The 14331-nt window shown below is 39.2% G+C and overlaps 1 protein-coding gene across 1 annotated transcript in view; it reads right to left on the reverse strand.

Annotated features, from left to right (window-relative positions):
* LOC126177630 (KAT8 regulatory NSL complex subunit 1) overlaps positions 1 to 7046 on the reverse strand; it is a 263481-nt gene extending 256435 nt beyond the window's left edge. Inside the window, exons 1-2 of the mRNA XM_049924508.1 lie at positions 6668 to 7046; positions 4607 to 6409 (exon numbers count right to left, since the gene is read on the reverse strand). Of these exons, the coding sequence (XP_049780465.1) occupies positions 4607 to 6054 (1448 nt within the window). The 5' untranslated portion in view covers positions 6055 to 6409; positions 6668 to 7046. The remainder of the gene's footprint in view (positions 1 to 4606; positions 6410 to 6667) is intronic.
* Positions 7047 to 14331: the final 7285 nt, after the last annotated feature.

Raw genomic sequence — 14331 nt, forward strand, 5'->3', positions numbered from 1 at the left:
GCGGCACACCTGAAATCACTCTTACTTCGGAAGACTTCTCTCCATTGAGAATAACATGCTGCGTCCTGTTATCTAGGAACTCCTCAATCCAATCACACAATTGGCCTGATAGTCCATATGCTCTTACTTTGTTCATTAAACGACTGTGGGGAACTGTATCGAACGCCTTGCGAAAGTCAAGAAACACGGCATCTACCTGTGAACCCGTGTCTATGGCCCTCTGAGTCTCGTGGACGAATAGCGCGAGCTGGGTTTCACATGACCGTCTTTTTCGAAACTCATGCTGATTCCTACAGAGTAGATTTCTAGTCTCCAGAAAAGTCATTATACTCGAACACAATACGTGTTCCAAAATTCTGCAACTGATCGACGTTAGAGATATAGGTCTATAGTTCTGCACATCTGTTCGACGTCCCTTCTTGAAAACGGGGATGACCTGTGCCCTTTTCCAATCCTTTGGAACGCTACGCTCTTCTAGAGACCTACGGTACACCGCTGCAAGAAGGGGGGCAAGTTCCTTCGCGTACTCTGTGTAAAATTGAACTGGTATCCCATCAGGTCCAGAGGCCTTTCCTCTTTTGAGCGATTTTAATTGTTTCTCTATCCCTCTGTCGTCTATTTCGATATCTACCATTTTGTCATCTGTGCGACAATCATGTTTAGCTTGTATCAAGCCAGTAGGTCCTGTGTCATTATAAAATGATCCTTGGACAAATTTTAAAATGATCCTTGGACAAATAAATTACATACCAGTTTACGTCTGCACTGAGTGAAAACTGTAGTTGATACATTCTACATTACAGAGAAATGTCGGTTGTAATAAGTTTATTTAAAACTCTTGTCTGTTTCATTTCTAGTGAAGGTAATTGCAGCAGTGTGTGAGGAATTTCATTTGTTCATGAACATTCTGTAAAAAGTTTAGTCATTTCCATTTGTACAACACCACACATGACTTCTATTACAACACCATCTGCTGGCGTCACCCCTTTCTTGATTTACAACCATAATCTGCAAACGACTGCGAAGTCCGTGGCGGAAGCTACTTCCAACTGCAACGTGGGGGTATTAGGGTTTCTTCCCATTCCATTCGTGTACGGGGCGAACAAAGAATTATTCATTTGTCATTTGCGGTCACTACGGGAGCGATAAGTTAGAGCCGCAGTATAGTCCCAGATTATTCGTATTAGGCTGTACGCGCACTTTTTCTTAAACGTCCGCAGAATAGTTGGTCTCTCTCTTTGCGCCTGTCAAGTTAGTCATCAAACGTACCTGAGACCCATACTGTTGCCCATATATCTCCAGTACTCTCTTAGTCCGATCTGGGGTCAATCTCTCACACTGCAGTAATAGTGGACTGGTAGCTCTGGTGACTCTTATGCGATCTCCACAGGCGACTGTTCACGGCACTTTATTACTAATTGTGCATTTACACCTGTGCGCCTTGCGCCTAGTCGCAGTGCGACTGTCCTCGCCTCCACACGCAAGTAGAGGCACCTGTGTAGGTGCACGCCTCTTCCTCAACATGTGCGAGCGAGTGATTCAATTCACACTAGTCGCCTCTATTTCCGTGTGGGGTAAGCTACAGCTGCACGGCGACTAGCCGCAAGGCCCACAGGTGTAAACGCACCTTAACACTGGGATACTGCCAGTTCTCTGCTTAAAGAAGATACACTTGCATTTATTCAAATGAAATGCAAGTTGTAATTTATTACGAAGTCCCCGGCTCGCTTACTGCTAGTCAGTAACGTTAATTCTCAGTAAATCTGAAAGTGCAACGAGTTTGCCACGCAATTTCCGGGCGCTTGAATATGATGTGAACATGCAATGAGTTACACTCGAAATTATATGACAATCACATGCTTAGAAAAATACTACATTGCCCTTCAGGAAACTTCTACGACATTCCATCTGTCCGCTCCCGATGAATTAAAAAATGTATTAGAAACATTATTCACTGCATTACACATATCTGAGGTTTTACTGCGGATGGGGTGGGGGATATACAAACAAAGTGTTGTTATAATAAAAATCTTTCGGCTTATTTCATAATTCCATTGGAAAGTATCTGAGCCGATATATTGCCATAGCCTATCACATAACACTTTTTGTCTTCGGGCGTTTGTATTGTTGGCGATACCTGTACAGTAGAAATAATATTGCAGCGTTGTCTCTTAGGGAAAGTGTCGTCAGCAACTTAATGGCTAGGTTTTTCCTTTTACGCTTCAGAACGATAATCAGTGCCGATGAACGTGAACAGTTATTCATTTATGTACAGCAGACAAATCCGAACTTACGCTTATGCAATCTATATGACTTAAGATACTGAATGATTAATGAACACAAAGTTCAAATGCAACACTACTGAGCAGCAATACCGTAAATTAGCCAGTGTGGAAAACTTAAGCGAGCATTTACACCAGTGCCAATAGGTACCTGGAAATGAAAGAACAACAAACTGCTAATTTAAACCAAGGGGATTCTCTTCGGGGAATATATTACGGCACTCAGCAATATACAAAAGTTATGGATACATCATCAACTCGCCCATCCATATACATGGGAGTGAATCATGGTCTCGTCCTATGACAAATTTTCGCTACACGAAACTCAATGAAGATGATATTATCTTCCGTAGTATACCAGTTTTCAGTCATACCAGGAGGACCATTAATCACCAATATTTTTTCGGCAAAGGAAAGTATTATTGAACATGTGTTCAGTTAAAGTAGCTTCATGTTTCTGCTATATTTTGCACCAGAGATCAAATCGCATTACTTTCCATATAGACTCTACTCAATGAATTATGGTAATGGATCAAGGTGGAAACTGTTTTTGATTAAATTTTAACTGTGTTAAATATGGTAAACTGTTACACCACCTTCAAAACAAAGAGTATTACTTCAAAGTTTGGTAAGTACTAGTCAGACACAACGCAACGATCCTTGAGACAACGAGCTCGCGCACAACTCAAGCGGAAGCGGTGTCGACGTCAAGGCATACAGCCATATTGATACAGCTCACTCCGTATCTTCTCTGCCGCGAAACTGAAAAGGAAGTAAGCGGTGACAGCCGCGCGAGCTCTGTTTATCGTAGGGGCCTTGTCGGACCCACCCGTCCAGTGTTGCCGTACTGTCATCACGAGCACGTGTTTGCTGCCGCATTAAAAACCGCTGGTCATAGTTCCAAAGCTTTTTTAAATATGGAAATCGTTTTAACCTTCATATTATTCTAAGCAATGTTAAGTTTCTTACGCTTGTAAATAGATACAAATTCTAACTTCAGCTTTCGTTAAACTGTGCAAACAAATTCAATGCATTAACAGATCTATTTAATACAATACTTGTAAAATTACGTCGTTCAAAATGTTACTGTTTAGTAGTCAGTCAACAATAATGAAGAGATCTGACCTATTTCCCCCATTCAATGCAGATAGGGCTAATATAGATTATGCTACGTTCCTTTGTATCCTTTTATATACTGGCTGATCGAAACAGCTAATGGCAATTTGAAAGGCTCAAGTGATTACGCCAAAAGGATGTATTTAAAAACTAAATAAAAAGAGAGAAAACGAATGGTTTAGCCATAAGGTAAAAATTCTAATTTCAGGAACCTGACGACACAACCTTACACTAGGTTCTTTGTAAATTACATATGTCATTTCATATAGAAACTAAAGTTAATCTACACCTGCGAGACCTAAACAACATGGACATACGACAGCAATACGTGACTTCGGATACAAGGAATATATAGCAACTTTCATATAGGCCATTCCACGCTTACCGATGTACCATTAACATGAAATATAAAAATAACAAAAAAAAAACTCAATATGACACTACACGATCTTAAATTTTACTATATAAAATGCTCAAGACTTTTTCTTGTTCCTTAAATTGCGCTATTTTACTGGACTGGTGAAGATGTCAGTTTAAGAAACCAACTCAAACTGTGGTCGAACTGACCAACTGAATACAAATAAATGACTGTGGTGAGTTTTTCTGCCATTTACTCTGCGTGATTCCAGCGTTCCCCCACCCCCATCCAGGACACTACATTTTAAAACTTACTAATTTCAACTAAAATACTAACATGGTAGACGGAAAGTCACTGCTGCCCACGCTACAGGTTTGAAAATAAGTAGTCTCTATTACAGTGGTTTTCCATCAATTATCTTTAACTTATGGGAGGGAAAATGAGAACCTACTGTTTTGATAACGATTTCTTCACAGTTTACTTAACAGACGACAGCATTTAACCAAATTAATAGAATGTCGGTGCATGGGTGTGTTCCATAACCTAATAATTATGCACATGTAGCTATACTTCTGAGCAAACCACAGAGCCTAGTCCTCTTCGTAAAATTTATACGTGGGAAAGTAAATATTGTCTAATTTACTACAAAAATTCACGCGTCACATTAATCGATCAACCGAGGGAATATGTAAACAATGCACGCAAGGGGGTGGAGGTAGGGGGGAGACTAAGACCAGTTACAACATCGTGTGTTAGCATTTGAATCTTGTCACTTGTACCTATCCTGTTGCAAATACGGCTCCCTAATTTACGACTAAGTATTAGGAGGTAAATAAATATTTGTACTTACATCGGTAACGTGTGCTGGTTACTGTCTTCATTCGTCAGGAATTCATCACAACTCTCTCCTCCAGAACTGCTTGCAGTGACGTCCGAATCTAATTCATTCTGCACAAACTTGAGCTGCGTATGTAACTGACCAGACACACTATCCAGTTCTTTTACCACATCCGGACTCAACCTAAGTTGAGGACCACTAACGACGGTAGCTGAAGTAGTAGTACACTCCGCACTGATACCACTGTATTTTCGGCTTCCTTGCCGGCTGGTGGGAGTTGAAACTTGATTGATATCATAGCTCTTGTAAAACGTAGATGCTGCCTTTAGCGAAGCACTCTGCCTGTCGTTTGAAGCAACTGACGCGCACGCACTATCACATTCACTTGGCGTAACAGCCGCTGAACTACACTCTCCACTGCCTAAGTCTTTATGGGAGTTTTGTTTCATATTTTCATACGAATACGCAATAAAGTTGTTCACTTGACGTTCAGCACACGAGACCATTATTTTTGCTTGAAACATTCTTATTCGCCTAGCCAAGAAATCACATCTTCGTTCTACTTCATGCTGCTTCTTACGTAAAGCTTCAATTGTTTCCTCAGTAACACCTGCTCTATCGTCAGAAGTGAACCCTTTTGTGTCATCGACACACAACTCCATTACGTTACTCAAAAATTCGTGTTCAAAAGTTTCGTCTGCGCCACGCGGCGTTTCGAAACTAGCTTTTGCATTGTCGTTGTTAAACCCTAACACTTCCGTACTAGTCTTACGCCTAGAATTAACCATCGCACCTGAACTTTTTGATACACTGGTTGTTGGGGGAAGACTGTTTCTTTTAGTCAGGGAGGTGCAGTTGACGGTTTCATTCTTTTTTGAATTCCGTGTCACTGTTGGATTAAAGATTTTTATTTGATTATCTACTTTATTTACACCACTTTCAACTCTATTTAATCTCCCACTCTCCAAAGACCGTATTGCTGTACTGCTCTTCTGCAAACCCATTTTACCTTTGTTGTCCCCCATAGATGGGTCGCTATAATTCATTCTAAGATGCTCTATCCCACCACTCTCTCCTTCTGAGACTTTCAGAATGCCTTCTGATAAATCTGTACGTTTATTCAACAACTCAGAAGCAATTGCCAAAGTTTTCAAATTATCATATGCTAGAGAACCTGCATCTGCTGAGTATTTCAGAAAACCGCTTCTGAATCCATTCGCGCAGTTAGGAAACTTCTTATTCTTAGTTGTTTTGTTAGAAGTAGTTACTTTGTATACATCATCATCTGACAAGAACGGAGATGCTGAAACATGTTTGTGTCCATTATATGATACTCCAATTGGAGACGAAGGGGAAGTGTGTGCTGACGGCAATTTGAAGTTCTGTGACTGGCCAGCTTCTGTCAGAGCTGGTGCCATGACAACATCCGAATGCCTCAGGGAGGCGAATCTTACACCCATTCATCCATGGGGTCACATTCATCGAAAATGTTCTTAAAACGTGTGCCGGTATCGTTATCTTTTTATCACTATTTAATGGTAATTTATACATGAACAAAACTCCCAAGTTATTTCGCAAACTTCAAAAACAAACACAAACTTGGAAAAAAAAGTGCATATGGCCTAGGGAAAATTATCTCGTGGTAGCGTTACATGTCACACGTTACATATTTAACACACGCGCTCATTCCAATATCACTTTTTACACTGGACACATGTAAGTGAAAGAATCTTCTACCACCGGCGAATTCCATTCCGGGTCGGCTCCAAGATTCTAATCTCAGAGCATTGATCGTACAGCTCGTTATTCCAAGTACTGCAAAACAGAAAACAACGACTTCAGAATACGCTGAAATACTTCGAATACAGTTCATGGAAAAACAACAATCATAAAATTGCATGCAACTATTAACGGCAATTACTTGGTCATCCACAACACCCACGTGACAAAGGCAGGGCTTACGACACTAGGAAGCAAATCGGGAGAGGCAGGAGAAAATTTATTCATATTTAGGTAGCATCATGATACAAATGTCATTCGCACAACGCACTGTTATATACGTAGCTCGCTTACCCAAAGCTCACTTTATTTCTCACGAAAAATCAGAAGACATGTATTTCACAATGACGAAAAATACCCTACAACAATGGCGGAATGCAACGTAGTGCTTTCTGCAACAGCTAGCGAACATTCGTCTACAAGAAATGACCGGCCAAGGCCTGGAGCTACTACTCAAACACAACATTTACTGCACGGGTGAGGAGAATGATAAAAATAAATTTTACCCGGCAAATAAATAGATATGAACAAAACAATGAACGTAAATATTAAACTAAGAATTGTATGAAATACGTTGTACAAAATTTAAAGCAATCTGTAAAGATGTTAGAAAAAAGGCACTCAATTGCTTCAAAGTACTCTTCATGACATCAATACGCATTCCCCCCTCTCTAGCGCTTCTACTATTGGTCGAAGTGTTGGTCCGTGCTGCGTCCCCCTTCCTTGAACATTAAATTCCATCTCAACACAAACATGTTTGAGTTTTTTATATAGGAAAGCAACTCCTGTAATTTAAAAAAATGGCATTTCGTCTCAAGTGTTCAGGAAATACAAAAGTAAGCACAAAGTTTGACCAATTTTTAATTAGTCTTAACATCGCAATGGGGGGTATGTCTGCTGCCGCGAACAGCCAACGCTACCAGAAACAACGTTCTGCAATTAAACAACTACAGTGACAAGTGCCGACCACAAACGGGGTGCTTTGACACAATGATTGATACAATCATTCTTTTATATAATTATTTAATAATGTCTGTAGCATTATCAGTGTCTGTACTCCAATGCCGAAAGCTCATTGAGACGTTAATATTACTCGATTACAACATTTTGTTTACGAATTATTGTTATTCTAGGATAGTAAACAAAACATAAAAACCAGATGTTCGTGAATTACGTTCAAAGTGCCAAAGGTGTGAATTTCATGCGTGAAAGGATGCTTGTGTAATATGGTTGCAAAGTCTCTATACAGTGTCGAATTTCGGTGCTGTACACGTAAATTCGAGTTGTACATAAGAACAACTTAAATTTTTAAGTGAATGTGTGATTAGTGTTCATTACACTCATGAGGAGGAGCAAGATTTATGAGGAGGATTAAGAGTTACAGTCGCACGACTTATGTCTATGTGAAATCAAGGGTTTTCAGTGTCTGAGCTACAATGATTTTGGTAACTGTACTTTTTAAGGTTTTGTAGGGAAGTCTGGGATGATTTGAAAGATTATTCTGATCAAATAGTTGTAAACAAAGTAACTACAGCTTCTATGTGAATTTGTTTCTGTACATTATGATTAAGTTTCGTAAGACAGTGACAGTTAAACTAATTTATTAAAATCTTGAAACTGCTTTCATATTTTGCTCCAAAAAGTTCCACTTAATATGATGGCTTCTATCAAGTCTATGAGTGATTGCTTTGTGTAGATTGGTATGTTGGGATTCCAGAATTTTCATATTCATGTAAATATTATTCAGGTACGCTAATAGAGGTTTTTTTTTGCAGTATAATGCACTCTGATGTAGCCTTAAAATATTAGTACATCACTGCATTTAAGAGACATGTTCTAGTTTGATTACGAGTGATGGAAGAAACAGCTTTCCCAGGTCTTATCACGAATGCAACACTACTTTAGTGCAAATATTATTACATTATATCTGATGGCACAAGAATTAGTCCAATAAACTTGTGCTGAAGAGCAGTTGGTTTGAAATTTCTGCCCAGCTGTCCATATTTAGATTTTTCTAAACTGATTGAGAGGAATGCTAAGTTTTTCTTTACCAAGCCTACACTAGATTTTCTTCCTTGACAATGGTTATACTGGGCCAATACTACTATCATTCTTGCTGGGATATTAAACCCCAATCGTCCTTCAGATAATTAAATATATGGTAACTTAACTGCATCCGTTGATTGCTTTTTATAATAGAGAATGATGCTCCTTCCAGTCTCACAGCAGAATATCTATTTTATTTGAAAAGTGTGCCATTTATTTTTGCGGCACATTTGAACTGAGTCCCAAAATTTACTGGTCTGATCTGATTCATGAGCAAGATTACAGAAATGAAGTCGCATAGCACTGACGGGATAGGTAGATAGTTTACCCTTAAGTAAATTACTTACTCTCACTCATACACTTGAAAGTATTAGATTCAATCAAGACAAAGGTGCATAGGCTAGTTATCAGGAATTGTACTGACAATCTCCCCTTCTAGTGTTGGTCACACGTGTTATGAATGTTTCATCCACCATTTGGATTTTTAATATACTGCCACTGGATCATGATTTACAATCTTAGCATTGTTGTGTGATCTCACCGTGGATCATAATATCACCACAACAACAAAGGCAGTAGAATGTAATCTTGTGCAAATTTTAATGTGATTAGTAGTTGTGTAACCTTTCTTTTCCATGTGATACTATTATCAAAGTAAAAGTGCAAGCACATGTCAAAAATGATGTAGGATATAACTTTTGAGTTGAGAGTTTGATTATTTGATGTACAATGGGCCAGCCAGCTGAAGGTCTTTTCCCTTTCACTCACCATTACATATATCTCTCTCTTAGTGTAACAATTACGTTCCCTTTATGCATTAAAAATGATTTGTAGAAATTCTATGACTGCATGAATAAGGATTTTACAACACTGTGACTGTTTATGAATTTATTGTGATGACTATTGGTCATTCTTTAGAATAATACTTACGCCTAAATTGTTAACTCATGGTGGGATAGTATCGCATCACTGTAAGCGCTGATGTCAATTGCCTGAAGTTGATCAGTCACACTGGTTTCAACTGTGCTGCTGTGTGTTGTGCTTTGAAATTATGAAGTTTGTGACCAATCCTAACATGAAATTTTTGTATTGCATATGGTAAGGCATTTTCCCACTGTGCCTGTGCCTGCACATTGACTGGCATACGTGTTCTGTTCACTATACAATAACGAACTATTAAGTTGTCTATAAGTGTCAGATGATGCCATAACATGCGAAGGAAAGTGTTGTTAGTCCTAAAAAGTATTCCAATCATGCATCTCACCATCCCTTGAGCAAGGCACGTGTCGCAGAAATGTTTGTATCTTTAACCATACAGATTTAGGCTAGAGTACGATAGTGCCTTCTCCCCTCCCTTTCATTCCAACAACTTGGCCGTGATGGCACTGGTATGTAGCATAGTCTCAGGACTAGGTTAGATTGGAAGGTGATAATTTGGTAGTTGGTAGAGCTAACTAATGTGAATGCAGGATATATGTAATGCAGCCAGACACCTATGTTCATTCTGTATTTATTGCACTTTTCGCTATAAAAACTAAAACTGTTGGGTAAATTAAGGAAACATATAATACATAATGGGCAGGTATCTCTGAGTATTTTGACACTTATTGCGTACATAAAATACGAAATATGTAGGGGGGGGGGGGGTTAATTATAGCTGACTTAAGTGGCTTCTAAAGAGCTTGTTAAAACAGGAATGAAAATGTAAGTTGTTTGCACACGATGTTCAATGATAAGAGAACAATCCACTGAAGTAGCTGAAGCTAAGGCCTTTCTTTCCCCACAGATCATTTGTGAATTCTCAAAATTTACTTCAGAATGAAATTAATTTAAGTGCGCTCTCTCTCTCTCTCTCTCTCTCTCTCTCTCTCTCTCTCTCTCACACACACACACACACACACACACACACACACACACACACACACACACACACACACACACAACAATTTTGTCACTTCACTGTCTGTGATTCACTGCCAAAGGCAACTACATACGAAAATATTATCTTATACCTACATGGTGACAAGGAAAATCACCAACAGCATGACTTTCTTTGTTAAAAGTCTGCTTACATAAAACAGCCTATCGTACACAAGTTTTGCAGGACAATCTTCTATTTCTCCACATTTCAAAATAAACATTTTAAACATCGGTCTCTCCCATATTTTGGCAAGATTGGTGGGAGAGAGGGGTGGGGCTGTCTTCTCATTTTTTTATAATTGGCCTATATTAAATAACAAAAAAAGGGAATATTTTTTCAGTTTCTAGCTAGACCTTTATATTGTATGTTGATGCTGACATGTTTTATTGTACAGTTTTTTTTTATTTTATTTTATTTTTAATGTAAAGCAGGCTTGAAACCACAGCTACATTTGCTGGACATGCTCAAGTTAGCATTGGTATGCCATAGCATTCCTCCTTGTTGGGAAATGTGTGATGGAACTATATTGGCTCTAATGGCAACAAATAGACCTGACCTCTTAGAAAACGTCCACATCAAAACTGGTATCAGCGCCTAGGATGTGGTTGTGACAGCAATGATTCCCAAAGTACAAAGGACAACTAAAACAAGCAGAAAGATATATAGAAATGTTCAGTAAACTAGATAAAAAATCATTAATGTCATATTTCAATGAGGAACTTGAAACTTTCTGCACAGGGCACGAGTATGAAGGTTCGAGTTCAAAGGAATAGTTGACTGTGTAGACATGTACCGAGTAGAACAGTTCATAATGGGAGGGAACCTTCATGGCATTCAGTCACTGTAAAGAAACTTCTAAAGAAAGAGAGATCACTGCAAAGTAGCTGCAAAACAAAGCATAGGGCTATAGATAGAGAGCTTCTGAATGAAACACATTGGGCGCTGTCTAGAGAGCAATCCAAGATGCCTTCAATGACTACCGCAGCAGAATATTGTCAAGTGATCTTTCAGAGAACTCAAAGAAATTCTGGTCTTATGTAAAGTTAGTGTCCGGTCCTTAGTGAATGAGGTGAATGGAAATTGAGGGTAGCAAAGCAAAAGCTGAAAAGTTTAACCCCATTTTCAAATGTTCCTTCACAAAGAAAAACCAAAGGAGAATTGCCCCAATTTTAATAATCGTACAACTGAAAAGATGAATGAAATAAGTGTTAGTGACAGTGGCGTTGAAAAACAGCCGAAATAATTAAAAATGAACAAAGCTTCATGGCCCGATGGAATCCCTGTCAGATTCTATACTGAATTCACAGCTGAGTTAGCCCCTCTTCTAACTATAATCTATCATAGATCCCTCAAACAAAAAACCTTGCCCTGTTTTTGGAAAACAGCACTGGTCACACCATTTAGAAGAAGGGTAGTAGAAGTGGTCCACAAAACTACCATCCAAAATCCTTGACATCAATTTCTTGTAGAATCTTAGAACATCATCTGAGCTCAAACATAATGAGATATCTTGAACAGGATGACCTCCTCACTGCCAACCACCATGGATTATGAAAACATCAATCATGTGAAACACAACTCTCACTTTTCTCACATGATATACTGCAAGCTTTGGACCAAAGCAATTAGGTAAATGATTTATTTCTTGATTTCCGAAAAAGGATTTGACTCATTATCACACCTATGCTTACTGTCTAAAGTACGATCATATCGAGTATCATATGAAATTTGTGACTGGATTGAGAACTTTTTGGTAGGAAGGACGCAGCATGTTAAGGGAGTCGTCATCACATGTAGAAGTAAAGAGTGTTGGGGCCCTTGCTGTTCATATTGTATATTAATGATGTTGCAGGCAGTAATTATAGTAACCTTACACTTTTTGCAGATAACGTAGTTATCTGTAATGAAGTATTGTCTGAAAGAAGCTGCATAAATATTCAGTCAGGTCTTGATAAGATTTCAAAGTGGTGCAGAAACTGGCAACTTGCTTTAAATGCTCAGATATGTAAACTGTGTATCATAAGACTATAATATCAATGAGTCACTGTTTGTATTGATCAACTCATACAAACACTTGGGTGTAACAGTTTGGTGGAATATAAAATGGAATGATTATACAGGATCAGTCACGGGTATAACGGGTGGTATCAGACTTTGATTTATTGGTAGAATACTGGGAAAGTGGAATCAATCTATAAAGGAGATTGCTTAAAAATCACTCATGCGGCAGGTTCAATATAGGTTCTAGAATATTATTAAGTGTGTGGAACCCATATCAGGTAGAATTACCAGGGAATATTGAACTTATACGGAGAAGGGCAACATAATTGGTGTCACAGGTTTGTTTAATCCTTGGGAGAGTGTCACAGAGATTCAGAAGATCTGAACTCAAAGACTGATCAAGAGAGACATAAACTACCCTGAGAAAATCTATTACAAAGCTTCAAGAACCAGCTTTAAACTATTGCTCTTTTAATATACTACAACCCTTTCCCCTTTACATATCACTCATGTAGGGACTGTGAGGATAAGATTATAATAATTGCATGCGCACACACACACACACACACACACACACACACACACACACACGTTCCATAATTGAATGGAACAGGAAGAAACCCTAATAACTAATACAATGGGTCCTACCCTCTGCCATGCACCTCACAGTGTTTTGCATAGTATATATATATATACACACACACACACACACACACACACACACACACAAGTAGTGTGAATACTGGTATGTTGAGCATGGGGGGGGGGGGGGGGCAAGCCATTTTAGTACTTCCTCTTTCCCTGCCAGAACTAAAACTAATTCCATCCTGATAACAATCTATGTAGCTAAAACCAATGGTTATTCTACAACTCTTTGAGTTTACCGACCATTCTGCCAGAAACTTGACCCTTAGAGAGCACTGGTCTGCACAGATGTTATTGGTGAGTGAATTCCCCTCCATATCACATTGGAAGCAATAGCAGTGGGAGTACAAAGGATCCAGAAACATTTATTTAACCCCTGCCAGGCTCTTGCATAACCTGAGATGACAACCTGAATCCAACCCCCCTCCCCCCTCCCTCCGTCCTACTTGAAGATTTCAATTCACAACACCCTTCCCTGGGGGAAGTATCACGGTCAACCGATACGGGCCTGCTGATTTTGCTACATTACAATCATGTTGCTTCCTTGTCAGTGCTGAATGGACTGATTACCAACATGGGCTCTAAGAAGAGTGAACTTGAAATTCTATCTTTCTGCTAGCCTCCCTCCCATCTGTCAGATTACATTCATGAAGCTGTGGGAGCGTGTCTCCAACTTGCTCAATTGTGCCGCTGGAACTGCTGTTCCCTTTGCTACAGTCCCTTTCCGCTGCTGGCTGGCTCCATGGTTGACCCAAGAAACTGCAACAGCCTCTGTAGAATTGTTGAAAGGCCCTGAAATGCTGCCAATGATGTCTTAAATGCTAAGGCTCATTATATGATTAAAAGCAACAAGAAAGAATGCTGGAAGCACTACATCTCCTCCTTGCCAATATATGCCTCTTTATCGCAGTTTTGGGTGAGCTCCACATTATACTGGGCTGTCAAAGATCAACATCTGTTCTAGTTCTCTTCCTCAATGGTGTTATTTCTACCGATATGTCTCTTCTTGCTGAACACGTTGCAACCCACTTTGTGACTGCATTCTTTTCTTACCTGACTACCTTTCGAATGTATACACAACAAGTTTAAAGCAATCTACCTAGACCAGATGACATCTGAATGTCGCTCAAAGACATCATCTTCAACCATATTTCATTAGAAGGTGCTTTGCAATGGCAGGATAGTATCACTGTCGCAGTCCTTAAAGCAGACAGAAACCCCTTGTACATCAACATCTACCTATTGATTAGCCTTACCAATGTATTCTGAAAATTACTTGAAAGTATGGTAGCCCAATGATTATGCTGGGTTCTCGAATCATGGGGCCTTTTCCCTCCTATTAGCG

The sequence above is a fragment of the Schistocerca cancellata genome, chromosome 1 (genome assembly GCF_023864275.1).
Source record: "Schistocerca cancellata isolate TAMUIC-IGC-003103 chromosome 1, iqSchCanc2.1, whole genome shotgun sequence".
Taxonomy (NCBI): Eukaryota; Metazoa; Arthropoda; class Insecta; order Orthoptera; family Acrididae; genus Schistocerca; species Schistocerca cancellata.